The sequence below is a fragment of the Vicugna pacos genome, chromosome 18 (assembly GCF_048564905.1).
Source record: "Vicugna pacos chromosome 18, VicPac4, whole genome shotgun sequence".
Classification (NCBI taxonomy): Eukaryota; Metazoa; Chordata; class Mammalia; order Artiodactyla; family Camelidae; genus Vicugna; species Vicugna pacos.
Window position 1 is genome coordinate 41,019,597 of NC_133004.1, and position 24,286 is coordinate 41,043,882.

Consider the following 24,286-nt stretch of genomic DNA (forward strand, 5'->3'; position numbering starts at 1 on the left):
GACTAGCCCCTGGTGCCTTTCCTTCCCAGGACTTGCCACGATTGCACTTTTATATTAATCTTTGTGGCTATTTGATTAGAAGCACCCCTGCGAGGGACTGTGTCTATCTTCACTCGCTTTCTTAGCACCAACAGGTAGCACAGTGCCTGGTAAAGAGTTCTCATTTAATAAATACTGATTGAAAAAGTGAACCAAGGCTCGACGGGTCCCCCAGAATCTGACAGCACGAGGAGAGCAAGGACATGCCCTATACATGGAGACCCCAATGCCAAGAGGATTGAAGGTAGCCCGTAAATGTTTGCTGAATGCATAAGTGAACATACAATAAGTGCATACATATCTCTCAGGGCGGAGGAAAGAGATGCTTGCTGCTGACGGTTGTGACAGATCTTTCTACCCAGGCTGCAGCTTCAGCTAATCCTAATGCTGACACAGGGACACCCAGGAGACTGCTTAAGAGGGTTTGGGGAGGAAGTGGCCCCTCAAGAGACGAGCGGGAACTCGGACGGCCCAGGGGAAGAACACCCGGAGCTGAGAAGAGGCACTAGACTCTCATAAATAGTTCACAGCACTTTTAGTTAACAGGTCACATATATTGATCATAAATTGCTAATAATCATAATTAGCATTTATTAAGTAATTGGTCTTGTCAGGATCTAGCTTCATCTTCACAACAACCTTATGAGGTAGATAATCTTACTGTGCACATTTTATAGGTGTGCAAATGAACTCGAAAAGGTAAAGAACCTGGCCGGAGGTCACTCAGCAAATGAGTGCTAGAGCCTGGATTCAAGCTCAGACCCGCCTGACTGGAGGGTGGCTGTCCAGTGCCATGGCCACCAGCCACGTGAGGCCAGAGAGCTCGTGAAATGCGGCCGCTGCAAACTGAGATACGCTCTAAGTGTGAAATACACACTGGATTTTGAAGACTCAGTAGGAAAAAAAAGGTATATAAATGATCTCATTGATTGATAACCACTGATTACATGTTGAAATGAGAATATTTGGGACTGAGAAGATGATTTGGGTTAATATAATCTGTTTCCTTGTGCTTTTCTAAAATCTGCTATTAGGACACATACATGCCATGTGAGGCTTGCACACTGTCCCTTTCAGATGGCGCTGACCCAGCACCTGCGCCCCTTCAGAGCCTCTGCTCTAGTAGAACCTTCCGGGGCGGGGTGGGGGGGTACATCAATCAGGGAAGACAAGAACAGTAACTACTGTCCATTGACCTCTCCAATCAGAATTTGCAAGTTCCTTTGGAAGAAGATTCTGGAATGCCTCATTCTGCCTTGAAAATACCTGAATCAGGCTCAGTGTCCAGAGCTCTCTCTCTCTCTCTCTCTTTTTTTTTTTTGGTGGGGGAGGTAATTAGGTTTATTTATTTATTTATTTTAGTGCGTGCTAGGCATGCGCTCTATCACTGAGCTATACCTTCCCCTCCCAGGGCTCTCTGTCTATGCAGGGCCCCCTGACTTTCCTCAGGATAGAGATGAGGGCCCTGCACCACCTGGTTGGTCTAGTGTCTAATGTATCATGGCTGCCAATGTGAGATGGAGAAATACAGAAACATCAGGACTGCCGGGAGCACTCAGGACAGGGCCACGGATGACGACGGAAACTTCCGCACTGCCCAGCGTCATGCTGGTCTAAAGTAAGTGCTTAACAAATGTTTCTTATGTGAATAGAGATGACAATCAAAAACCACACGCTAAATGAATGACTCCCCCACTGTGTAACCACTGCCAGAGAGCTGACCCCTTGGGAATATCCCTTGGATCCAAATTCATCTCACCTGGACAGCAGGCGGGGCCAGACCCCAGGGTTTCGGCTCACCCTCTCCCTCAGGGGAGCTGGGCGGCCCAGTGGTCTCACCTTATAGAAATTTTCATTGTAGAAGCAATTGCAGGAAGAGGCGTTGATGCAGCGGGAGCCATTGAAGAAAAAGCCAGAATTGCAAACACAGCCGGGCTTGCAGGGGCGCCCACAGTTGGGTGTGGGGCTCTGGCAGGATGCCGGACAGGCGCAGGGTTCAAAGTGGGCATCTGGGGGGCAGTTCACTAAGGGGGAGACAGGCTCCATCAAACCTCCACTCTACAGCTTTTCTCCAGTCTCCCCTCTACGCCCTGCTCCCATTCTCCCAGTCACAAAAGACCACACAGTATATGACTCCTTGTGTATCAAATGTCCACAACAGGCAGATTCATAGGGACAGAACGTAGATGAGTGGTTGCCAAGGATGTGAAGGTGGGGGAATGGGCTGTAACTGCTAATGGGCACAGACTTCCTCTTTGGGGTGACGAAAGGGCTCTGGAATTGGTAAGTGGTGATGTTCACACAATCTTGTGACTCTGTTAAGACCACTGACTTGTATACTTTGAAAAGATGAATTTTTATGGCAGTGAATTATATTTCAATAAAAAAAAAGAAGTAGTAGCCTGGTGCTTGCATTCCAACCATCCCCACCCCACCCGCGCCCTGCTGTCCCTCTCACTCAGGATTCCTCATCACTTCTTCTAAAGTCACCATGTCTGATTCATCTCTCCTCTGAGACTGTAGTTTTCAACTAGAAGCAGCTGTTTCCCCAGCCCTGTCACCCAGTCACTGTCTCTTACTTTCATCTCTTTGTCCAATGCTCTACCACATACCTGTAGTGGTGGCCGGGGTCACAGTGGTCATGGAGGTACTTGGAGCACCAGGAGGCACCCCCAGGACTGTTGGCCCAGTGGGTACAAGGGTAGGGCTGGACTGGGGTGTCGCAGGGGCTCTGGTCCTTTCAGTGGGGATCGTGGGTTTTTCTGTGGGGATGGTGGTCCTTTCAGTGGGGATGGTGGTCCTTGGGGTGGGGACTGTGGGTTTTTCTGTGGGGATGGTGATCCTTTCTGTGGGGATAGTGGTCCTTTCAGTGGTAATGGTGATCCTTTCAGTGGGGGTGGTGGTCCTTTTGGTGGGGACGGTGGGTTTTTCAGTGGGGATGGTAGGTTTTTCTGTGGGGACTGTAGGACTTTCTGTGGGGATTGTAGGTTTTTCAGTGGAAACAGTGGGCTTTTCTGTGGTGACAGTGGCTATTTCACTGGGGACAGATGGTTTTCCTGTGGGGGCCATAGGTTTTTCTGTGAAGACAGAGGTTTCAGAAGGGACTGTAGTGGGGACTGGAGATTTGGAAGGAAGCACTGTTGGCTCAGGGCCTGTAAAGAAAAAAAATTTCCTGGAGTTTAGTCAAAATCATACCACCACCCTCTTGACACATCCAACTGGAGTGGGTGGGCTCAAAGGGATAAGTTATTCACACCTCCCCGTCCACTCCCAGCCCCAGCCTCCACTCAACACTCAACAAGCTGCTCCCCATAGATATCTGATGCCGTGCTGAGCGCAGGAAACACGGAACGAACAGGATGTCGGCCCTCCCTGCAGGATCACCTTTCACTAGGTAAGGGGTCCTGGATCCAAACACAGAAATCCGTGACATCAAAGCCACATTCACTCAAGCAAGCATCTGAGGGGGGCCGGGAAGGTACAAGTGGGCAGAGTATAGAAACCAAAGCTGTGTGAGGACTCGGGCACAAGAGGGGACTTGCATTCTGAGGAGCACAGGCAGAGAAGCCCAAGAGCTGGTCACCCCAGAGCATGGCCCCCTTTCTGGGGCCTTGGGTCTTGTCTTACCCCGACAGGTCCCGTGGTTGATCGAGGTGAATCCCACAGCAACAACGAAGGCAGTGTTGGTGCCCCTGACAGCCTCGAATGTCAGCTGAAGGCATGAGGGAGAAAGGAGGAAGAGAGAAACGAAAGGGAACCCCTGGCAACTCAATGACTCTCTGGGCTCCACCGAGATGTTGCCTTGCGGTGGCCGCCACAGTCCAACGGGGGCCCGCCAGAGAAACTTCTGGGAATCACAGGGTTCCCCTGCTCTGCTCTCTTCCGGAGTCCCATCCTCTCAGCCCCGGTTGTGCTCTCAGACCCCCCGGCATTAGGTCCCCATCACCAGGCCCCATGGTGATGCTGGCAGGGCCCCTCTCCGTCTCTCACCTGAATGGGCCGCTGATGTCCCCAAGGGATGGTGACAGAGGCTTTCAGCCAGTCAGGGCTCTGAGACCCAACGCGTTCCCAGAGAGAACTTGGGGAACTGCCTGCAGGACTCGCCAGCAGAAGCCTGAGCTTCGCTTCCTCCCCGAGGCCATACATGTGGTAAGCAAACTCCACACAGATCGCACCCGGGGCGCAGAAGGGCCGGCTCACCAGTCGGAAAGCCTGGCCTGCCTGGGAGACCTTGTCAGTTTGCAGGTAGACATAGTGACCTTCTGGGCAAAAGAAGGGAACAGGTAAGTTGAGAGACCTCCAGAGGACAAGTCTAGTGTTTTCTTTAGCGACATCTTACTTTCCAAATGGGGATCTGATGCAAACGCCCAAACTCCCCACGTTAGAGTGGGGAGTTTTGTTTGTTTGTTTTGTTTTTTCTTGCTCATTTTAGACTTCTAACTGAAGAAGGCAGGACCAGAAAGAGAGGGAAAACCAAACCAGCAACCCAGCTTCCTTTGTTGGCTGCACCAGTAAATGTCTTGACTGAAAAATGACACAGTGGATTTTGAAGGCATGGGCTCAACGAAGTGAGATGCCTGGATTCTCTGGGGGTTTCAAGTGACCCAACAAGCACCTGCTGGCTGATCCTCACCACCTACAAGATCTTCCATCAATCACACTAGCCGGGCCCCTCGCAGAGAGCAAATTCGGTAACTGCTTGGCTTGAGGGGTCCTCCATCTCCTCACCTCCACTGAGGGAGCCTCCGAAGGGGCCTGGACCCTGGATGGGTGTACTTTCATTTCCCTGGGTCCAGTGTCCACCATTCTGGGATATCTGGATCCAGTCACAAAAAGGGTGGGCATCGTCTTCAAAGTCACACTGAGGAAAGCTCTCTGGGGGATCAAAATGGGAGATCTAAGAAATGTGGGCCATGCTCTCTATTTCTGCCCCCCACTTCTGAGAGCCGCTCTCACCCCCACAGGGAGCGATGCTGATTGCATCCACCGCCACAGCTGGCTCGGGGATCTTTCCAAACACACCCACCATGGTGAACTGAAAAGAGAGGGGGCTGGAGTGAGAAAACACCCCAAACGTTCAGCCCCTCTCCATCTGATTTTATTCTGTTCAGGGACCCAGGCGCCTCCAGTGCTCCGACCCTCAATCCATTTCTGTATCGGGGGTGTATCCCACATTCTAGGAGGCTCAATTTCTTGCTTTCCTGTACCTGAATCCACCCCTGGCCTGTGTAATTGACAGAAACAGGCTGCCAGTTGGGTCCGGGTTGTCCTGAGAAGAGAGTGTGTTTCCGGATGCTGCCTACAATGGAAGGAATCCGAGAGACTTGTGGGATTAACGGGATAGGAAAATGACTTCAAACTTACACTCAGAAGGATGAGTAGCAAAGAGAATAGTTGGAGGTCTTCCTCTCCCCTAAGTGCAGGTGCATCCGTCTCGCTCACTCTTCCAGCATTTTAATCTATTTTTTCCAGAAACCAGTGCCCTCCCAGCTCCCCGATTCCACTCCATGGAATAATCTTGCACATATCCCAGATTTCCGTAGACACTGAGGGATTCCCCACCTCTCCTTATCAACCCAATCCTGGGAGAAGAGCCTCAAGTCATTATAAATCCTGGGGCTTAGCCACTTTTACCCAAGACAGAAGCGTAGATCATAAGGGCTGCACCCGGGGACTGGTTATGGAGGGTGTAGTGAAAGGACAGGCTCAGGCAGCCGGAGGACTGGCTCAGAGGGCTCAGGAGGGCAGATTTCTGCCCTGGTTTTGCATTCTTGGCGTCCAGGAGCATGTAGAAGCCACCTGGGAAGGAAAAGGCCAGTTAAGTCGGGAGGGTGGTGGTGGCTGGAATTAGGGGCTGTATGGCATAGGGTTAGGGGCTGCAAGGGCAAGGAGCCTGGCCCTGAGGATCCCTAACAGCTGCCTAGGCTTAGCCAGCATTGAGGTGGGCCTACACCTGCCTCACGACTGGCTAAGGCCTTGGATCCTTCCAGAAGTGTTTGGTAGGTCTGGATGAGGATGCAGGTACTGCCTAGGAAAAGCAGCATCCTCTCAGAAGCAGCAGCCAGAACCTTGTCCTTTGGATTCTGACCTTTTAGGTCCCCCAAGGTCGTATCCTCTTCCTTTTCTTGGCCCCCTGGACATGGCTGATTCACACAAACTGGTGAGAGAGTGAGCCTGATGCTGACGAACAGGGGATCCCCTCACCACCATCTTTGCCCGCCACAAGCTCAGGCAGCCAATCAGCTTGGACCTCGCTTCGTGATGAAACTGGTAGCGGGGGTGGGGTGGGGTGGGGGAGGGATTAAAGCTGCCGCCGACAGCGCGCACGCGTGCGTGCACGTGCCCAACGCCCACGGGGTTTTGCCTGCTGAGCCCGCGCCTCCGGGGCGGGAAAGGTGGGCTTCAGGAAGGGAGAGAAGACGGAGGAGACGGCTGAAGAGGAAGGAGTGGGCGTGAGTGGGAGAGAAGAGGAAAGGAAAGATCAGAGGAAGGAGAGCGTGGAGTTGGGGGTTGGGAAAGATGGACAAGAATGGCCTCTGCCCTTGCCCGGTCCCTTCAGTGGAGTCTCACACAAGAAACCAGGTGAGCCTTTTAAACATAAGTCAGATCTAGTCACTCCTCTGCTCCAAATCGTGCAAAGACTCCCCATCCACGTGGAATAAAAGCCACAGATAGTCCTGACAGTGGCCTTCAAGGCTCCACGTGGTCAGCCCCTCCCAGGACAGGTCTGAGCTCATCCTCTTGGGGTCTTTGCATGGCTGGACCCTCTTCTTAGAATGTTCTTTGCCTCGATAACTTCATGCCTTACTCCCTCACCTCCTTCAAGTTTGTGTTCACATGTGACCTCTATGAGACCTACTCTGACCCCCCGTTTAAAACTTGCAACCTACCCTACTCTGCTCTCCCAATCCCCTTACTTTGTTCAAATTTTTTTTTTCTTTTAGCACTCACCTCATAACTATATAATTTACTTCTTTGTTGTTTCAGGAACTATCTTTCCATTGCCTCCCACCACTCCCCATCTGTTTTGTAAGCTGATGCATCTCAAGGGCCTGGGACAGTACCTTGCACATCCTAAGTGCTTAATAAATATTTGTTGGATGAATGAAGAATGAAGGGTGCCAGGGAAAAGAGGTAAGGAGCTGGCCGTGTCGGATGGGCCAGGGAGGGCTTTCGGGGGAAGATGGCTAGGTGATAGAGTTTGCTTTCTGCTGTATAACTTGGGCTGATAGAGACTTGAGGTTGCTGGGATTCACCCCAGGCCATCCCAAGAGAGTTATGGTCGACTTGTCAGGCAAACATCGTGAACTCCCACAGAGGTCACTAGAAGAAAGTCAAAGGATGGAAGCGTGGCCACTACTCACTGCCAGGGCTAGAGAAGTCATCCTCAGGCCCCACGTTCAGTACCCCCGTCGACCCGTTCTTCTGGACCCACTTGGCCCCAGAGGTCGTTGGGATCCAGCTCCAGCCACAGAGATCATTTGGGGTATCAAAGCTGCACATTTGCATCATGCAGACTGAGAAGAAAGCAAGGAGGAAGGACTCAGCATTAAGTAGAAGGAGGCAGCTCAGAAAAGTATACCTTAGTCTGGAGTCAGAATTCTGAGTCCCAATGTGGGTCCTACTGTGAGCCATGGCAGGCTTGCAAGCCATTTAAGATCCCCTCTCCTCAGCCACTGTGTTCCTAGCACAGGTTACTTAAGCTTCCTAAGCCTCAGTTTCTCCATCAATGAACTAGGAACAACAGTACCTGCCTGTTGTTAATTACATCACGGGCAGGAGCATCTAGCACAGGCCTGTCCTCAGTTAAGTGTTAGCTCCTTGCATGCAGCTTCTGGAATGTTCTTTCCCTTGAATTTGTTCCCCTCGAATCTCTAATGTCAGCTCAGAGGGCTAATTCTGGGTGGATCTGGAGTAACAGGCAGGATGGCCAAACATTCAGGTGTGCCTGGGACTGAGGGTTTCCTGAGTGTGCTAAAATATGGACAGCCCAGGACCATCCAGAATGACAGGTGTCACCACAATTGGAGATTCCAAGAGAACCTCTCTTTAGGTGTGACTGCTTCAGGAGTCAAAGGTCTGGGGTGCAGAAGTAGAGGGAAGCAAGTAGCCTAGAAAGAACCAGGGTCATGGTCCCTGAGCTACCCTGCTAGGGCAGATGTGCAGAGGTGGGGAGAAAGAGGAGGAGGGACAGGGGCTCACTCCGATTGCAGGAGCCCCGATGGATGGAGATGGCATCCAGAGCTATGCCCAGGTAAGCGGTGCTGCCCCGCACTCCTTCAAATATCAGCTGCGGGAAGGAAGAGGGGATCACCCACCTTGTGAGCCCCTTTGCCTCGGGCTCCCACTTTCCCGCCCGAATTCAGATGGCCTAGCCACCCGTGTCCCCTCCTTGTCCCAGCCCAGCCCTTCCTGGGCTCCCCCCACCAAGAACCCAGCCTCTGCCCTCAGCCTCACCCGGCTGGGCAGGACGAGCCCAGTGGGCACCGAGACGGCAGTGGGCATCCAGGAGGGGCTCTGCGTGTTAGTGTGTTTCCAGAGCACGATGGGGCGTTTGCCCTTGGTGCCCGTGGTCCGCAGCAGTCTGAGCTGGGCGCCCCACGACAGTCCGAACATGTAGTAGGCGAAGTGCACGCAGAGGGGGCCTTGTTCCCATATTGGGGGGCTGTGCAGGCGGGCCACCCCGCCCGGGTGGAAGTGGTTTGGTACCATGTACAGGTAGTAGCCCTCTGGGGGAGGCAGAGCCCAGGACGGTGAGGCCCTGCCACCTCCAAGGGCTGCCCCCCACCCCCTTCCCAGAGCCCAAGCATCCTCTTCCGGCCGCCTCCCTGTACTCGGAACTGCCCGTGTCCACCTCCCAGATGCCTCCCTAAGCCTAGGTTTCCTCACCTCCATTGGGGTACCCCCCAGGGGGTCCGGTGCTGTCAGTGGGAGAGGGCTCACTGGCTCGAATCCAGTCCCCATCATCCATGGACCCTTGGGTCCAATCACAGAGGGGTCTGGAGTCATCCTCAAAATCACACTGGGTGAGAACGGCTGGGAAGAAGGGGCCACTGTGAGGCCAGGAAAGGCAAGGGGAGGGGCTCGGCCGCAGCCTGGGGGTGGGGGCGAGCAAGGTTGTGAAGTTTAGAGAAGGTGGCCACTAAGGTTGAGGGTCCAATGCAGGAATTTGAGAAAGAGAAGCCAAGCAATAAGTCACCTCTTGGGAGAAATCAGGGCGGGACTGGGTGGGGGGCAGGATGAGTAAATCAGGGGTTGTTGCAGACTGAGGTCCCCGGCAGGCAGGCTTGTCTGGGCAGCATACCGTTTGTTCTTGATAATTTGCATGTGAATCTTTCAGGCGGGGCTTGTACTCTACTCCTCCCCAGTGTTCTCCACCCTGTATCATCTGAGGGCTGCCCTTCACGCATTTACTACATGTTTATGTCCTTGCCTGGTCCCGAGGCTACTTGGGGTGGCCACCCCTGGTGAGGAGAGGAGGGCTGAGCAGTCCTGGGTTCCAACTCACACTTGTCCCTGGAGCTGCGAGCCACTAGCTTCTGGTCCAGAGGCTTCTCTTTCCTTGGGGTTGGTTTGGAGAGAGAGAAAAAATGTAATCCTGGTCATCGTCCAGAATTGTAAGCCTCCATGACTGTGAGCTTCCTGAAGGACTGTTCCTTTCCCATCATCCCTATGGTATCAGAGTGTATGCAGTGAACATGTATTTACTTGAAGATTTTCAAAAAGGTCGCTCGCAGTCTCCTCACTTTCAGTTCTCATCTGTCTCCTAAGAAGGGTCTCCTCTCCAAGTGCCTCACAGCCCCGCTGGCTCCCTCCACCCCTCCCTACCCTAGATGTCATGTGTGGTTGTCTCTTGTGAGGAAGAACCAGTTCCTGCGTACAGGAATTCTCACACAGCTGAGTCTACACCTGGGGAATCTCCTTGCGTCGGGTCAAGGTCTTCCTATGCTAGAGCCCACGTTTTCCCTGGGCTCATAGAGTAGGGACTCTGTGGATCCTGTGTTGCCAGGTGGGCGCCAGGGATGGTATTGTCCCAACTGAACACGCAGATGAGTGACACCTCACAAATTCCACAGAGAGGCTGGCTGCCCCTCCCCAGGTGGTGTGGGCCGCATAGAACAGCCCCCTTTGTTTTAAGAGTTCAAGTCCTGCTTGTTCAAACCCCCTCAAACAAGCTCCAGGTCATCCATCATTTCTTGCTGCTTCCTACTTGAAGTCTCTATCTGCTCGGTCTGCCCTGAGTTTTGTCCCAAGTCTGAGGGCCCAACCTCTCTCTCCTCCCCTGCCATCCTCAGACCTGTCTGCCCAGTTCTGCCCCCTCCTCCCTCTCTCCACACGTTTCAGCTCTGTCCTGCCCCGCCTGAGCGGCTCACACCCCAGTTCCAGGCTCTGGGGCTGCAGGGCTCCACCCACCCCTGCTCATTGTCATTGTCATTGTCATACCCATCGGGCTCCCGCCTTCCTCCCCAGGGCTGTGCCCTCCATCACTGGCCCACTTGCCCCTTCCAGCTTTGCCCCTCGCTCTTCCTCAGAGCCATCCCCAATCACCCCCTGAGCCCAGCTTACCTGGCGGTGGCAGGCATGTGGCCCTGTCCCCAGGCAGCCCCGACCAGCAGCACCAGAATCCAGACTGGAGGAGCCATGTGCGACCTCAGAGGCGGCTCTCAGGGGAGAGAGGAAGGCAGAGTGAGGAGCCCAGGCCACTTTATACACCCTTCCCCTCCTCACTCAGCATCCTTCCAAGGACACCATGAAAACGGGACAGTCAAAGAACACAAGAACGCTCTGGGAACCGAAAACTTCGAGGGCTGAAATGTCAAATCCAAAAGAAGAGCTATACATCAAAATCAAGAGAAATAAAATGAGAGCAAGAGCGAAGGAAAGGAAGAGAAAAAAGAGAGAGACTTGGATGGGTCCAGGAAGCCTACCATTCAACCAGAAGAGTTCAAAAAACAAATTACTTAAGAAAAACCACACAAGGTGATTTCCCAGAAGTGTGAGTCTCTTGATTAAAAGGGGTCTGCAAAGAGACCCGTGAAAGGCGTGTCGTGGAATTTCAGAATATCAGGGGAGAAGGGAGGATCCTAAACATCAGACACCAAAAGCAGGTCACGTCCTGAGGATCCAGGAAGAGCATAGCACTGGACTTTTCAGTAGCAACCATGGATTCTAAGAGGCAGTGGAACATTGTCTGCAGAATTCCAAAAGAAAGGCATTTCAAGCCTAAAATTCTGTAGCTGGCAACAGTGGCAGAGGTGACTAAAAGATCGAGTAAAGTGAGGACTGAAAATGCTTCTTGGCAAAGAACTGAAAAAGACAAGTCACAGAGGAAGACATACAAACTGCCAGTAAACATTGGAAAAGATGTTTTGCTTTGTAGTAATAAGGGAAATACTGATCGAAACGAGAACTTTCACCTTGACAACAGTTTAAAAGATTGATACCATTAGGATGTTGGCCAGGGTGCAGATAGGTACACTCAAACACATTGATGCTAAGACTGTATGTTGGTGAAAACATCTTAGAAGATCATTTGTCAGTGACTGTTAAACTTTCAAATGTGCTTCTCTTTGAGCCAGCATTACCTCTCTAGGAGTCTTCCCACAGAGATACATGCGTATTTTCACAAAGTTGTACATTCTTTGAAGATGGTAATTGCAGCACCATTCGCAATAGGAGGCAGAGGCCCTGTCTTGGAGGACCTTGAATGCCACAGCTTTGAGGAGCCACCAGAAATTTTTAAGCAGCAGTGGGTGACTTGATTCTGCTTGCATTTTTCCAAAGGTTCCTCCAGCAGCCCTGGCTGGATATGGATCAGAGGGGCTGGGCAGGGCTAGGGAGACAGGAGAGGAGGCTGTGGAGGGAGAGAGATGGAGAGGCAATGAACACTGGTGTCATGGCAGCGGGAATGGGGATGTGAGTGGTTCAAGAGCTTTCCGGGAGCCGGAAACAGCACTTCTTGCCGCCTAAGCTACTGAATCTCATCTTCTCATCACTGCAGAATTATTGTCCTCATTTTCCATGTGTGGAAACTGAGCTCTGCAGAAATGATGTCAATTGCCCAGCATAAGAGCAGAGCGCTGACAGTCCCCACTCGGTGTCCTGCCGAGTCCCACAGCTCCACAAGATGCCCCTAGGGGGCTGTTGGGGCCAACCAAATGGGGGCAGGGTCCCACCCCATCCAGAGCAGATGTGTTTTATCACTTTCACAGTTGGTAATTCTACATAAGATTGCAGCTGGAAGGGCAGTTTTGCAGCCTTTTAAAAACCCCATTGACTCTTATTACTGTATCCTGGCTGAGGGTGCTGGCCCGGCAGCGAGTTGAACCATGCTGAGTGCAGAGTTTCCTGTAGAAACACCCAGGTGTTTCTTGAACCTGTCAGTTTCATTCCCTTCACTTCACAGCCCCCCTTCCTCCCTACTATCAAATCTATGCTAAGGGTACCTGGCCTTGGTCCTTGACAAGTGACAGGGTTACTTGGGCTGGCCATTCCCGTGAGCTGTCAGGGAGGGGCTGGCACGGTCATGCCCCGGGTGTCAGAGAGGAAAGTCTCAACCCCCTTCGAAGTCCTGGGGACTCCTTCTGCTCAAATGAGCACCAACAGGGCCCACACTGGGGGGATCTCACCTCGGGAGAGAGATCCTTTGCCCTATTAATGTCAAAGCTGGGGCTGATAAAGGAGGCACATCCCAAACCCTGGTCTCCCCTTCCTCCATAGCAGGCTGGGAGAGCAACTGAGAGAGGGACAGAGTCAGGAAGCGGTTAACCCAGGGGAAAGCCCCAGGAGCAATTGATCCACCGCCCCTCCAGGTTGGGCAATCAGCCCTCTGAGCGCTGTTCTCACTGACCTCCCTTTGGCGCCACAGAGCTGGACACACACAGCTTCCAACCTGTCTGGGCATGGGGGTGGGTGCTCAGGCAGGACAGGAAGGGGTGGTGGGGTGGGAGGGAGCCACTGGGCTCTGCCTCTGGGGGAGTCAGGAACGGGCAAGGCCCCAGAGTGCCGGTCACATGACAAGACTGGCAGTTGCAGGAGTAAGGGTGAAGGACCCTGGGAAGTGGAAGAACCTGGAAATCAACTCCAGAGAACTGGAGCCTGTCCTGGCTTCACTGTCCTTGGACCCTTTGCTCACCTGCTTTGGGCCAAGGTTTCCTCATCTGTAAGATGGAGAGACTGGCACAGCCAAGGTTTTTTTAAAAAAATCAGAAATTGTGGGTGGGTGGCATTTTTTTTTATAATTCAGTTTTAAAAATCAAGGAGGTAGTTTATAGACACTTGGGCATGACTCACAGAGGCTGGGAACCATACTGCTATATCTTTTTCTGTTGCAAATAATCTTTCATAATGTCACAGTTTTATGATGAAATTTTAGAGGAATTAGCCTTGCCCACCTGGAAACAATGTAGGTAACATTCAATTTAGATCCTAGTGTGTAAGATACCCCATTTAGGTAATTCAGCTCCAACGACAATCACCTGCAATGATGAGACCAGTAGGCCTGAGTAGTTCCAGGAAAATCCTAGGTGGCCCGTGGGCCAAAGTCAGGCAGATGAATTTGATCAGCCTGATGCTCAGGCCCAGAAAGAGGGTTTGGGCCAGTGGTACCCAAAGCCAAGAGGCTGCAGGAGGCAGTGGAGGTGGCACCTAGTGCTGGGAGACTTGGGCGATCGGGAGGGTCCTCCTGCCTATCCAGGTAGGAAGTGGGAGCCAGAGGCAGGGAATGGAGTGGGAGGGAGCTGGTAGCGAGAAATGGATGGGACTCATGCCTCATTGACCAAAGCTGTTTATTCCCCTCCGCTCACCCCCCTCTTCTTCTCATGATCTTTGCTTCAAGTAGTTGGGGGACTGGGAGTCTTCTACCTGAAGAAGAGAGCCTGGCTCCTGGTCTTCACGCTTCCTCTCAGTGTCTTATGACCTGGGCAAGACCCATCCTTGGTCTCTCAGGATCTCGGTTTCATCCTCTGCAAAATGGGCATCTTCTATCATCTCTGCCTTTCTCAGGGGGTTGGAGAGCAACTGTGAGAATGCCCGGGAAAGCAGCCTGCAAATCGCAAAGTGCTGCAAACAGAAGGCGTCTCCATTAAACAGTTATGTAACCTGCTGACTCAGAACTGAGCTGAGCTGGCTCCTGTCCCACCAGGAAGCGGGAAGAGGTGGCTTGGTCACTTAACCTGGAGGAACTCAGCGTTAGTTTCCCCATCTAACAAATGGGGATGATACATCTTGTCCTCCTGTTTTACGGAGCGGTGGTGAGAATCCCAGCAGATTGCGCCACTGCCAGAGTTTAATGCTGTTGATCATAACGATAATAGTACAGAAGAAGTTTACTCTCCCGGCCTGCCCTTGAAGAATCTCGGAAACCTGGCAAAGCCTCCCTTGTGTGTCTCTGCCTCTTCGCAGGGACCACAGCCCTCACCAGGTTCTTCCCATCTGGGCCCCTGGACGCCTCAGGACTCAGTCACATGCCAAGCTGGTTATTTCTGCATTCGTGAGCTCCAGTCTCTGCCCCCAGGGGACTGCCTGCTCTAGCTGTGAGTGGCACAGACTGTCATTCGTGTTTCCTAGCACCAAGTGCAAAGGCTGGCACACAGCAGGCAGTCCGTAAGTGTGGAATAAGTAAATTATGGTTTTAATGTTCTTAACATACTCTCCCATCACACTGGCCCAGCTCGTATACTTCAGGTTCTGTTAAGTCCTTAAAAAAAATATTGAAAGTGGTAAGAAGTCTGAAGTGAAGTCGAGGAATAAGGTCAGAGGAAAAAAGATCCAGGACATCAGGCCAAGAAGGGGACAAGCTTTTGGAGTTAGGAGTCCTAAGTCTCAAGTTCAGGTCCTAGCTGAGACTTACCAGCTAGGATTCCCTAGGCTTCAGGATAAGTCTCGTAACTTTAGTTTTGCCCAGCGAGAAAGAGAGATTTCTTCTTTACTGATTCACAGTGGTGGAGCAAGCCCCATTTGTCATGTATGGAAACCATAACCCAAATTTTTGTGGAAAGGTGCCAGGCGAGTCTCCTCAGGGTTCTATGGCTTGTAGATTATGCTAGCATTTCCCAGTAGGGCCTGAAGAGGGCACTGTAGCTCAGCAGCCGGGTTGACCTGAGTGAAAACATCCCAGGTCCTTCCATTCCCTGACTCCTCCCACCAGAGCTTCACCCTTACCCTCACACTCATTCTCAGCAGATACCCTTCAACCCCTGATCCTGCCCATATTTTTCCTGCCACAGATTCATTCCCTGCCTTTTGCATACTTGCAGGGGTGCAGGCTGACTTCTGTAAATTCTGTGATACAGGCAGAAAGACTGATCCTCATGTGTACGATAATGGCCAGGATTGGGGTCCCCATACAATTTTGTAACATCTTTTGCTGTCTGCACGGGTCTCTACTTTTCAAATGAAAAATAATTTCTTGGAAGGAATTTGATGTCGATTGTAAGGGGAAAGGGTAAAATTAGAAGCAGGGATCAAGAGTGGGTTTTGAGTTAGTTTGCTCGGTGTCCCCCATCCCAGGTGAGCAGGGAAAGAGTATGCGGCAGGAATAAGCGGGAGAGGGAAGGGGTGAGTGCTGGGAGAACTGGGGACTCCTGTCACCTTGGCCTTGGGCAAGTTATTTTACTTCTTCATCTGTACCATGGGAATGGCAGCAGTAACACTTTCACAGGGCTGTGTGAGGAATAAAATGAGGTCTTAGAAGTGAGCTCTCTGGAGTAGCACCAGGCAGAGGGGTTGATCAATGTGACCGCTGTCTGGGAAGATGGTTCCCACTGTCCCCCTTTCTACTGCCCCTTCTGCATATTTCAGGGTAGAGCATTAATGGTAACCGTCCCCAGGCAAGGAAGGGTCTGTTGGATTTAGAGGGGGTTTGTGTGCTGTGATGGCAAAGGCTGATGCTAGGATTGTGGCATTAGAAGAAGGGGCCACAGAGAAGAGGCAGAAGATAAGGGTCCAGCAGCCAGGGTAGGCAGCTGCCACCAGCCCCGATAGGGGACCCTCCTCCTGGCCCCTGTTTCCTTGCTGGCAGCTGAGGTTCACTAAAGACTCATCCTGGGCCAGTTGGCAGCTGCCTACTGAGGACTAGCCTTGAATGGAGCCACTTTATTGACCAGCGTGGGCAGAACCTGTGGCCTCAGGCCCGGTGGGGTCAAGAGGTCAGACAGGCCATGCGAGGCAGCACGTAGGGCCCAGCCCCCTCCACCTCTGGTTTCCCGGACCAGAATGGGGCAGAACCAGGGAAGCCGGGGGCTCCCAGAAAAAGAGAGAAGCCAAGAGCCAGGTTGGGGTTTCAGTTCTTGCCAGCGCAGTTGAAAATTACACAAAACTTGGACCCAGTGAGAGCCAGGGGCCAGCCCCCACCCCATCTTCACGGCTTCCAGCACCCTCCTTGTCCAGTGGGCTCTTGCTGTCATAGGAGTCCCCATGAGACCTGGAGAATTCCCAGCTTGCCGCCTAGATTCTCCAGTCCATCCTGTCCCTGCTTGGTAGGTGCAGAAGGAGGTACTTGCCCTCCAGCTTGTCCTGGCATCATGGTTCTGCAGGGCACCGAGATGAGTTTCAGTGTCTCCCCAGAATGGTGCCATCCACAAGTTTAAGTTGATCTCTGAATTCCTCCTTCTCTGGGGCCTCAGGCTGGCCCTGTGACATCCTTAGATCTGAGTTGAGCTCTGGACAGTTCCTCTAGCCCGTGAGATGTCACTGTTAGCCCTGGAGTGTCCATGGAACAGGCTGGCGCTTAGCTGATCACCCCTGGACAGGGGTTGGGAGTGGAGGTGCAGAAGGCATGGCACAGGCAGTGGTGGTGAGCGAGGTGGTGGACGTGCCCGGGGTGGGAGCACCTGGTCACCTGTCCCCTCTCCTGCAGGCCTCCCCTGTGTACAGCGTCAGCTTTCCCCGCAGGAAATTGGAGTAGATTCGGAAAAGTTTGCACAAAGTATCAACAGTGAATGTTCGGAGTGGGGCAGCGGAGGAGGAGGCTGCATCTGGAAGGGGGATGGCTTCCTTCTGACGAGGAGAGAACAGGAGGTTACTACAGTGCGGGGGGCCTGGAGGGAGGTGGGGTTCGGGATATAATTGGAGGGAGGATGAGGAGAGCCTCAGTACTTTGGCAGGGCCCTTCTCCCGTTTTACAGAAAGGGCAAACACAAGTGCAGGGAGGGTCCTACACACCTGGGCTCCCAGCGCCCGAAGCAGGGAGGTGAGGCTGCGCAGGCCGCTAACAGCTTTGTCCACATGCAGCTGCAGGACCTCAGATGGCTGGGAGGAGTTGGCCAACAGGGCCTGGCCCTGCAGGATGGCTTCAGAGAGCAGGGCCAGGCCCTGCCAGACTTCCACAGCCTGCTGCGCGACCTGAAGGGAATGGAGACTCAAAGAGTCAGCTGGCCCAAGCCAGCCCCTCCCTCCTCCTTCTCAGCAGCCCCAAGCAAACAAGTTTTGTTGAGTGAATGAGCAAATGAATGAATGAATAAATGAACATATTCCATTCAGCCCTCATCTTTGCTGCTCTGTTTCTTCTTTCTATCGTTCTCCTTCCCACCCTCATTCCCAAAATGAGTCTCCCCAAGAGGAAGGAAAAAATGAACTCACCTCCATCCTCTTCCAGGCATAGAAGTTAACTTTGGTGTCTGGGACGGTGATATTCTCACTGAAGCTGCAGCCTTCGGCACAGCCCATCTGAAATGCACAACCCCAGAGTCAGGGGATCCGAGGGCTCCCTCCGCTTTGCCCCTTACCTAGCTTCCAGATATACACTGGGGGCTACCACATTTATCACTTGTACTGGAGGCCCTGGTTTCCTGCCTCCACCCCAGAAACAAGTGCCAGGGAGGAGTCCAGGTTCCTGGATCTTGGAGGAGACCCTGGACCCCTAAGAGTGAGTTCTGTGGAAGGTCCTGGGGAGGGGGCCTTACCGTGGCATTTTCGGCCTCCCTGGCCTCCAGGATGTACCGCTCCAAAACTCGGCTGTCACAGATGAGGCGTGGGGGGGCGCCCAGGACCGGGAGGCCCAGAGGAAGCAGCAGCAAGGACACCAGAAGCAGCAGAGCAGGCCATTCTAGGAAAGAGAGGCAGGCTGAGTGTGAGGCAGGGAGGGCAAGGGAAGGGTTGCTTTGGACCAGCAGGTTCACCCATCCCGCTCCTGGGCCCCCAGCTAGTCCTCCCGACCCCAACCTTCCAAGCGCTCAGGCTCTGCCTCCTTTGCCTTCATTCAATCCCGCGGCCGTGTGCACACCCCACCCCCCAACTACCAGCATCCACTTCTCCCGGCCAAACTTCAATCCCGGTGTGACAGAGGCTTTCCCTCTCGCAGATACGAGTTTTTGCTCCCAGACCCAGGTATCGGCTTCCTCGGCACCCACAAAGCAGCCCCTCTCCTCCCTGGATTCCCAGACCTCCACCGGGTCTCCGGGTCGGACACCGACTCTCCCCGGGACTCCCCAAGCCCAGCCGACAGGTGAAGGCTTCCCCACCCCCCTTGCCCTTCCAGGGTCCTTGGTAAGTCGCAGGTCCTTGAACCCAGCCACCTCGGGGCCAAGAGCCCCAGCGGTAAATTCCTCCTCAAACAGGGGCCGGCCGGGCGGGAGCTCCCCGGGTCGGGAGTACTCACCGCGCGCCCCCATCTCAGCGCCTCGCCCGGCCCCTCAGCGACCGGGGGCTCGGCGGGTGCCGGCGCCGGGAGCCCGCATCCCGGGAAGCTCGACGGAGCAGAGCCACCCCGCCGCCCGAAGGAGGGGGCCGCTGTCCGGGGCCGCCGCGCCGGGGTCGGGGCAGAGCGCACAGGGCCCCTGGCCAGGGTCCGGAGGACGGCGCGGCGAGGCGACCGGCTGGGGTTGGCCCGGGGACTGCGGCGGCGGCCGGGGGTCGGGGCTGTTATCAGCTGTGTGCGTGCGTGTGGGGGGTTGGGGGGGAGGCTGTGTGCGTGAGGGGTCGCGGGAGGTGGGGGCCAGAGGGGTCAGAGCCGGGGCAGGATGCCTGGGTCGGGGGCTCGCCGGGGCGGGAGCGGAGCAGCCGGGGGCTCGAGTGCGGGGCACCGGGCTGCCCGCCGGACCTCGGGCTCCGGGAGGCGCGGCTGAGTGCGTGCCGCAGGATGGGCAGAGGGCTGCGCTGGGAGAGCAGAGCCATTCGCGGAAAGGCTGGGGACCCCGGCGTCCCCCCAGGGCTGGGACTGCCTGGGTTCTTGCGAGGCAGCTGGGTCTGGAAGCTGGGAAGTTGCTGGCGGGGCAAATCAGTTGCCTCCTCACAATCCCAGTTCTCATTCTAGGAACTAGTGTCGTTCCTGTTAAGAGATTTAATGGGGACACACAGAGCAAGAAATTTGGGGGGTCTTCCCCCATTCTGCACTTTCTAGGACCCTGAAAGCCCAGAAGTTGAACTTTTAGGTTAGTCTGCATGGCGAAATTCTTAAGAACTCTGAAACAGAGCTAACCCCTAGAGTGGTGGCACTTTGGCTTTGCAGCTAAACCTCTGTGGCTTCTAGGAAGTCCTGAGGCAGGGGCGAGCTCCCAGGAGCAGGAGTGCAAGGCCAAACATCCTCTCAAACCTTGGAAAGTGGCTGGAGTCCCTGAGCCTCAGTGCCCTTGCCTGTCAAATGGGTGTCATGAAAGCACCAGTTCCAGCTCCTGTAACTTTCATAAAAGACAGGGAAGTCCTACAAATCCAGGTAGTTATATATATGTTCATTCACTCCCTCCCCAGTCCCATGATATTAGAGCTGTTTTATTCATGCATTCAGTGCCTTCTTTGTGCAAAACAATTGACTACAAACTTTTCAGGACAAAAAGATGTGTTGAGGCCTAACTCCTGCCTCCTGAAGTTTGCAACTTACAATAGAGATAAGGTGGGTCAACAGAGCTGTGCATGAGGACTGAGTACGCAGAACTGAGCTGTAAGAGCTTAGAAGAAGGGGAACTCACCTCTAGCTAGGGGAATGGGGGAATTGAGGAAGATTTGATGCAGGAGGTGATAACCGGCCTTGAACGGCAGATAGGATTTCAGTGGGAAGCGATGTGAGGTGGTGGGGGAGGCCAATTCAGCCAAGTGCATGTGGGTCAGGCGTATTGGGGTGGAGGGTGTGGGAGGGGGAGGTAGAGATCAGGCTTGAGTGCAGGTCAGAGAGGGATCAGGTTGTGAAGGGCCTTGAATACCACTTGGAAGAATTTGGATTTTGTTTGAAAAGAGTGGGAAATATTCATTCATTCATTCATTCATTCAAGAAATATATGTAAGAGTATCTACTCTTGGTCAGGGACCTAGGAATACAGCAGTAAATGAAACACAAAAATGCCTGCCCTGGTGGAGCTGACGTTCTAGTGGAGAGATGGATGGTAAACATAAAAATGGATAAGAGAGGATCTCGAATAGCAAAAAGAACTAAAGAGAAAAGGCCCAGGAGTGTTGGAGGAGGCTGTTTTAGGTGAGGCAGGCAGGGATGCCTGCTGAGAAGGTGATGGAGGTGAGGGGAAGAGCATGATCGAAGAGGGGGGTGGTTCAGAAAGATTAATGGGGGGTGGGGAGACAGAGGCTTGCAGGAAATAATGAGGGCCTGACTTGCTCAGACCCTGCACTTCTGCCCTCTGCTCACCTCGAGTCTGCTCTGTGGGCCTCCCCGAATGTGATATACTGGCTGCCAGTCTGCACACCCCACTATGCTCTCTGGTCCCAGTTTCCCTTTCAACAAACAGCCAGGCAGCCTCCCAGCCCCACTTGGGAGGCCCTCAGAGCCCGATTCTGCTCTCTTCCCAGATCCCAGCTGTGGGACAAGCTCACGCACACTCACGTCCACACACGTCCACACACGTCCACACATGCGTTCTGGCCCGATTCCCCCAGGCTCTGCTCTCCCGGTTCCCTGACTCCTGCGTCACTGCCCTGACCTGAGCATGGAGAAGAGGCCAGGGACAGATGGGTGGGTAGACACAGCCAGAGGTGGGGGAGGAAGGAGGAGGAGCCCTTCAGGCTATGGGACCTTTGAGAAAGGAAGGGAGACAGACCCTGGGCACCTGCCCCTAGGTGCTGGGGCCTGCTGGATAGGGGTGGTGCTGGCTCATCCTCTGGAGCTTTTGGAGAGAGAGAACTATGATTGCAGCTTGCGAGGAAGGGCAGAGGAGAGGATCTTGGTTCACCCTATACCCTATCCCTAGGTTGTAGTAATCCTACCAAGAGGGCAGAGGCTGGCATGGGGGCCAACTTCAATCCAGGTGCTCTTGGATCCTGCCCAGTAGGGTCCATCTGTCCGTCTTTGATGCAGGGGGCCCTGAGGAGCAGGAAGAAAGCAGAAAGCTACTTGGGGCTCCCCCTCCCATGCTGACCCCCACACCGCCATTGCCCCATCCATCTGCCTGTTTGTATTTCTCTGGCGTGCAGAGAGGGTCTCCTACAGAGGGTCTCCTCACCAACCCCTCCAGTTAATCCCCAACCCCACCACTAGAGTCGCTTTCCCGTTGAATAGCTTTGTTTACATCACTCCTCTGAGCAGGAGCCTGCAATGGCTCCCAGGTGCCTCTGAACTAAGACCCTCTGTGCCCCACCATCCACCTGTCTTTCCAGCCTTTTCTCCCACTTTGCTCATCGCCACTCCCTCCATCACATGAGCTCAGTTAGATGCTCTGCTGCTTCCTGCCCTTCGCTCACTCTGTGCCTTCCACCTGGGTCACCCTCCCACACAATCTCCCCCTGTTCTTCAAAGCCCAAACACAAGTATCACCTCCTCGACAAAGCCTTCCCTGATACCCCAGCAAGAATTTGTCTCCTCGCTCAGCGTTGCCATCCTTTATGTGCATGTCTTAACACCTCTCCTGGCCAGACCACTATGAACAACTGTCAAGGCTGAGCACTGCACAACTCCAGGGGGTGCCGTTCATCTAGACCCTCATAAGAATGGCACTCTCTGGAGTCAGGCAGCACAAGTGCTCTGATAATCGGAGACAAGAGCAGAGGACAGTGTACAGTGGGTCTTGTTCACCTTGGTGCCACCGGCCACCCAGCATGTTGCCTGTTTATGGTCATCACTCATGTGTAACTTGCATTATGTGGTCCCTCTACTCCAGACACCTCAGCCAGAGAGTGGGGGGCCTAGAAGGAGGAAGTTGTGACCAGAGGATGGCGTGGGTGGAGGCAGGCTCTGTTCCATGGAGTCTTCCTGGCAGCCAATTCAGACTGAAAATCCAAGAAGCAGATTTACAGCCCCCCTGAGCTGTCCCAGACCCCCAGGCAGCACGAAGTCCCAGCTGCCTGGAGTCATGTTGGGGACAAGGAGGGGCTCCTGGACCTCTCCTCCCTCCTCCCTTCCAAGCAGTAGCTTCTTGGCTGGGCTCAGGAGTTCAGCCAGTGGCCCAGAAGACCTTCTGTGCTGGGAAGGGAGGTGGCCAGGGACCTCAGAGGGTGCTGTGGGGGAGGGGTTCCTGGCGCTTAGAGGACTAGGAAGGGAGCAAGGACTCTGGAGAAGGGATTCCTGCTTGACAACCAAAGAAAATCCTGTGTGAAGGTCAATTTGAGGAAACTGAGGCAAGTGCTGCCTTCTTGGCCACAAAGGAGCCAGTAGAACGAGATGTCTGGATCTGTCCTCAGCGAGCAGCTCTGTGGCTCAGCCATCTAAAGGGGATTGCTGGTAAACAAGGGAAGCTGCATTGGTGGCCTGAGCTCTGCCACTTACTGGCACCTGACTTGGACAAGTGACTTTATCTCTGAGCCTGGGAATGGCGAAAATGATAGTATCACTTGCCAGGGCTGTCGTGTGATGACTTAATGCTGGCACGTGGTAATCGATAAATGCTGTTATCACTGCACTCTGCTCTACTATGCCTGCTATTTGTGCTCACTTTGGAGGCTGGAGCCCAAACCTAAAGCATATTCTTCAGCCTCACTCCAGCATCCTCCACTGTTCCCTCTTGGGAGCTGGACCTGGGTGACACCTTATCTCTGGTGTTGTAGCTGCCCCACCAAACAACTCACTGGAAAAGGTCCCGGGGGTAGTGGGGTGTGGATGGAGTTATCCCTGGGTGTGTACCTCCGCTGCTTTTTGGAGAAACTTACCACTGAAATGGCATCACTGCGGGAGTTGAGGGTGGATTAGGACACAGATATCAAGACAAGTCTCAAACTTAGTTTATTCAAAGTCCAGGGCCAGCCAAGGATTTCTTGCCCTGTTAATGTGGGTCTCCCTCCAAGGGAGCCCCGGAGAAGCCCCAAGGACCTTGGACTGAACAAGTCCTTCGGGCCCACCCTAGACAAGCCCTGAAGCATTACAAGGCCACCTTCCTTGGTTACTTGTCTCCTGAATCCCTCCCAGTGCTTGTGTACTTGGAGGAGGACTCCCAAAGCACCAATACCTCCACCTCAAGCTCCAGAACCACTTCCCGGGGTTAGGTTTCTGTGAAAAGCGTCAGCCCCATCCTAGCATCTCTAGCTCAGCAGGTGTAGCTGAAGATTCCCAAGTTCCTTTCCATGTCTTCATCAGAAGACAGAGCTGCTAAACTGGCTGGGGTAGCTTTCCTGTCCAAGCAAAAATAAAACTGGAAAATCCTAACATAACAAAACACTACTGCCAATACCAACGGGAGTAAAGTTTTTCTCCCACAGTAGGTCTTTGCAGGGGAGAGTCATAAATACAGCAGTTTCATTTTGTTAACATGGGGCTTGGGGACTGAAGGATTTTGCATGATCTCTATTGGCTGGTCATATAGGCTCTTCCTACTTGGAGGAACAGAGGCCAACGTCTACTCTAGGGGGTTTATAGAAGCCTTAGACGTACTCTTAAACATTCAAATTTAGCAAATATTTTCATAAAATGTTCATGTTTCACTGAGAACCAACAAATTACAAGAACCTATTGCTGGACACAGGCTTCCCCTGATCTGTATATAAGCAAGCCCTTCTGTTCATGTCTTATTTCATGAGCAAGCAAATAATTTTAGTACTTTCAGGAAAGTATATTTCCAGATTCATAGACTCTGAGTTGGAAGGGACCTAGGAGCTCCCATGAAGGTGAAGTTCCACCCTCTGCTTGCACATTTCTAGTGAAAGATAATTTGGTGTTTCTCAAGGGAGCAGAGATTTGTTATAGGGTAGCCAGCAAGCTGTCCTCCTGTGCATCCATCCTCCCATCCATCCATCCAATATTTATTAGCTACTGGACTGGGCAATGGAATCACTTCTCCTCAAAATTATCTCATTAGTTTGATAATGAACACCTCTGGTCACCCCACCTAAAGAATAAAGAAACAGGCTTCATAAAAAAGTAACTTCTTATTACAAAAAC

At 53.2% G+C, this 24,286-nt stretch overlaps 2 protein-coding genes across 5 annotated transcripts in view; both read right to left on the reverse strand.

Annotated features, from left to right (window-relative positions):
• Nucleotides 1-11,187, reverse strand: part of ZAN (zonadhesin) — a 30,637-nt gene extending 19,450 nt beyond the window's left edge. Inside the window, exons 1-15 of one of the 4 annotated variants that reach the window (XM_072943187.1) lie at nt 11,001-11,187; nt 10,606-10,702; nt 9,548-9,600; nt 8,929-9,075; nt 8,497-8,768; nt 8,242-8,329; nt 7,404-7,556; nt 5,674-5,838; nt 5,247-5,338; nt 4,996-5,074; nt 4,768-4,914; nt 4,030-4,301; nt 3,667-3,751; nt 2,652-3,191; nt 1,879-2,063 (exon numbers count right to left, since the gene is read on the reverse strand). In XM_072943187.1, coding sequence (XP_072799288.1) covers nt 1,879-2,063; nt 2,652-3,191; nt 3,667-3,751; nt 4,030-4,301; nt 4,768-4,914; nt 4,996-5,074; nt 5,247-5,338; nt 5,674-5,838; nt 7,404-7,556; nt 8,242-8,329; nt 8,497-8,768; nt 8,929-9,075; nt 9,548-9,600; nt 10,606-10,682 — 2,355 coding nt within the window. In that variant the 5' untranslated portion in view covers nt 10,683-10,702; nt 11,001-11,187. Of the gene's footprint in view, nt 1-1,878; nt 2,064-2,651; nt 3,192-3,666; nt 3,752-4,029; nt 4,302-4,767; nt 4,915-4,995; nt 5,075-5,246; nt 5,339-5,673; nt 5,839-7,403; nt 7,557-8,241; nt 8,330-8,496; nt 8,769-8,928; nt 9,076-9,547; nt 9,601-10,605; nt 10,703-10,967 lie in introns of all 4 variants that reach the window. The other 3 variants (XM_072943185.1, XM_072943188.1, XM_072943186.1) reach the window with 3 other exon arrangements.
• A 5,685-nt stretch (nt 11,188-16,872) lies between these two features.
• EPO (erythropoietin) lies at nt 16,873-19,152 on the reverse strand. The gene is made up of 6 exons (XM_072942154.1): nt 19,079-19,152; nt 18,634-18,872; nt 17,943-18,085; nt 17,620-17,706; nt 17,203-17,382; nt 16,873-17,037 (listed from the first exon to the last, which is right to left on the reverse strand). Exons 1-6 carry the CDS (start codon nt 19,150-19,152, stop codon nt 16,876-16,878), a joined length of 885 nt encoding a protein of 294 aa, XP_072798255.1. The 3' UTR covers nt 16,873-16,875.
• Nucleotides 19,153-24,286: the final 5,134 nt, after the last annotated feature.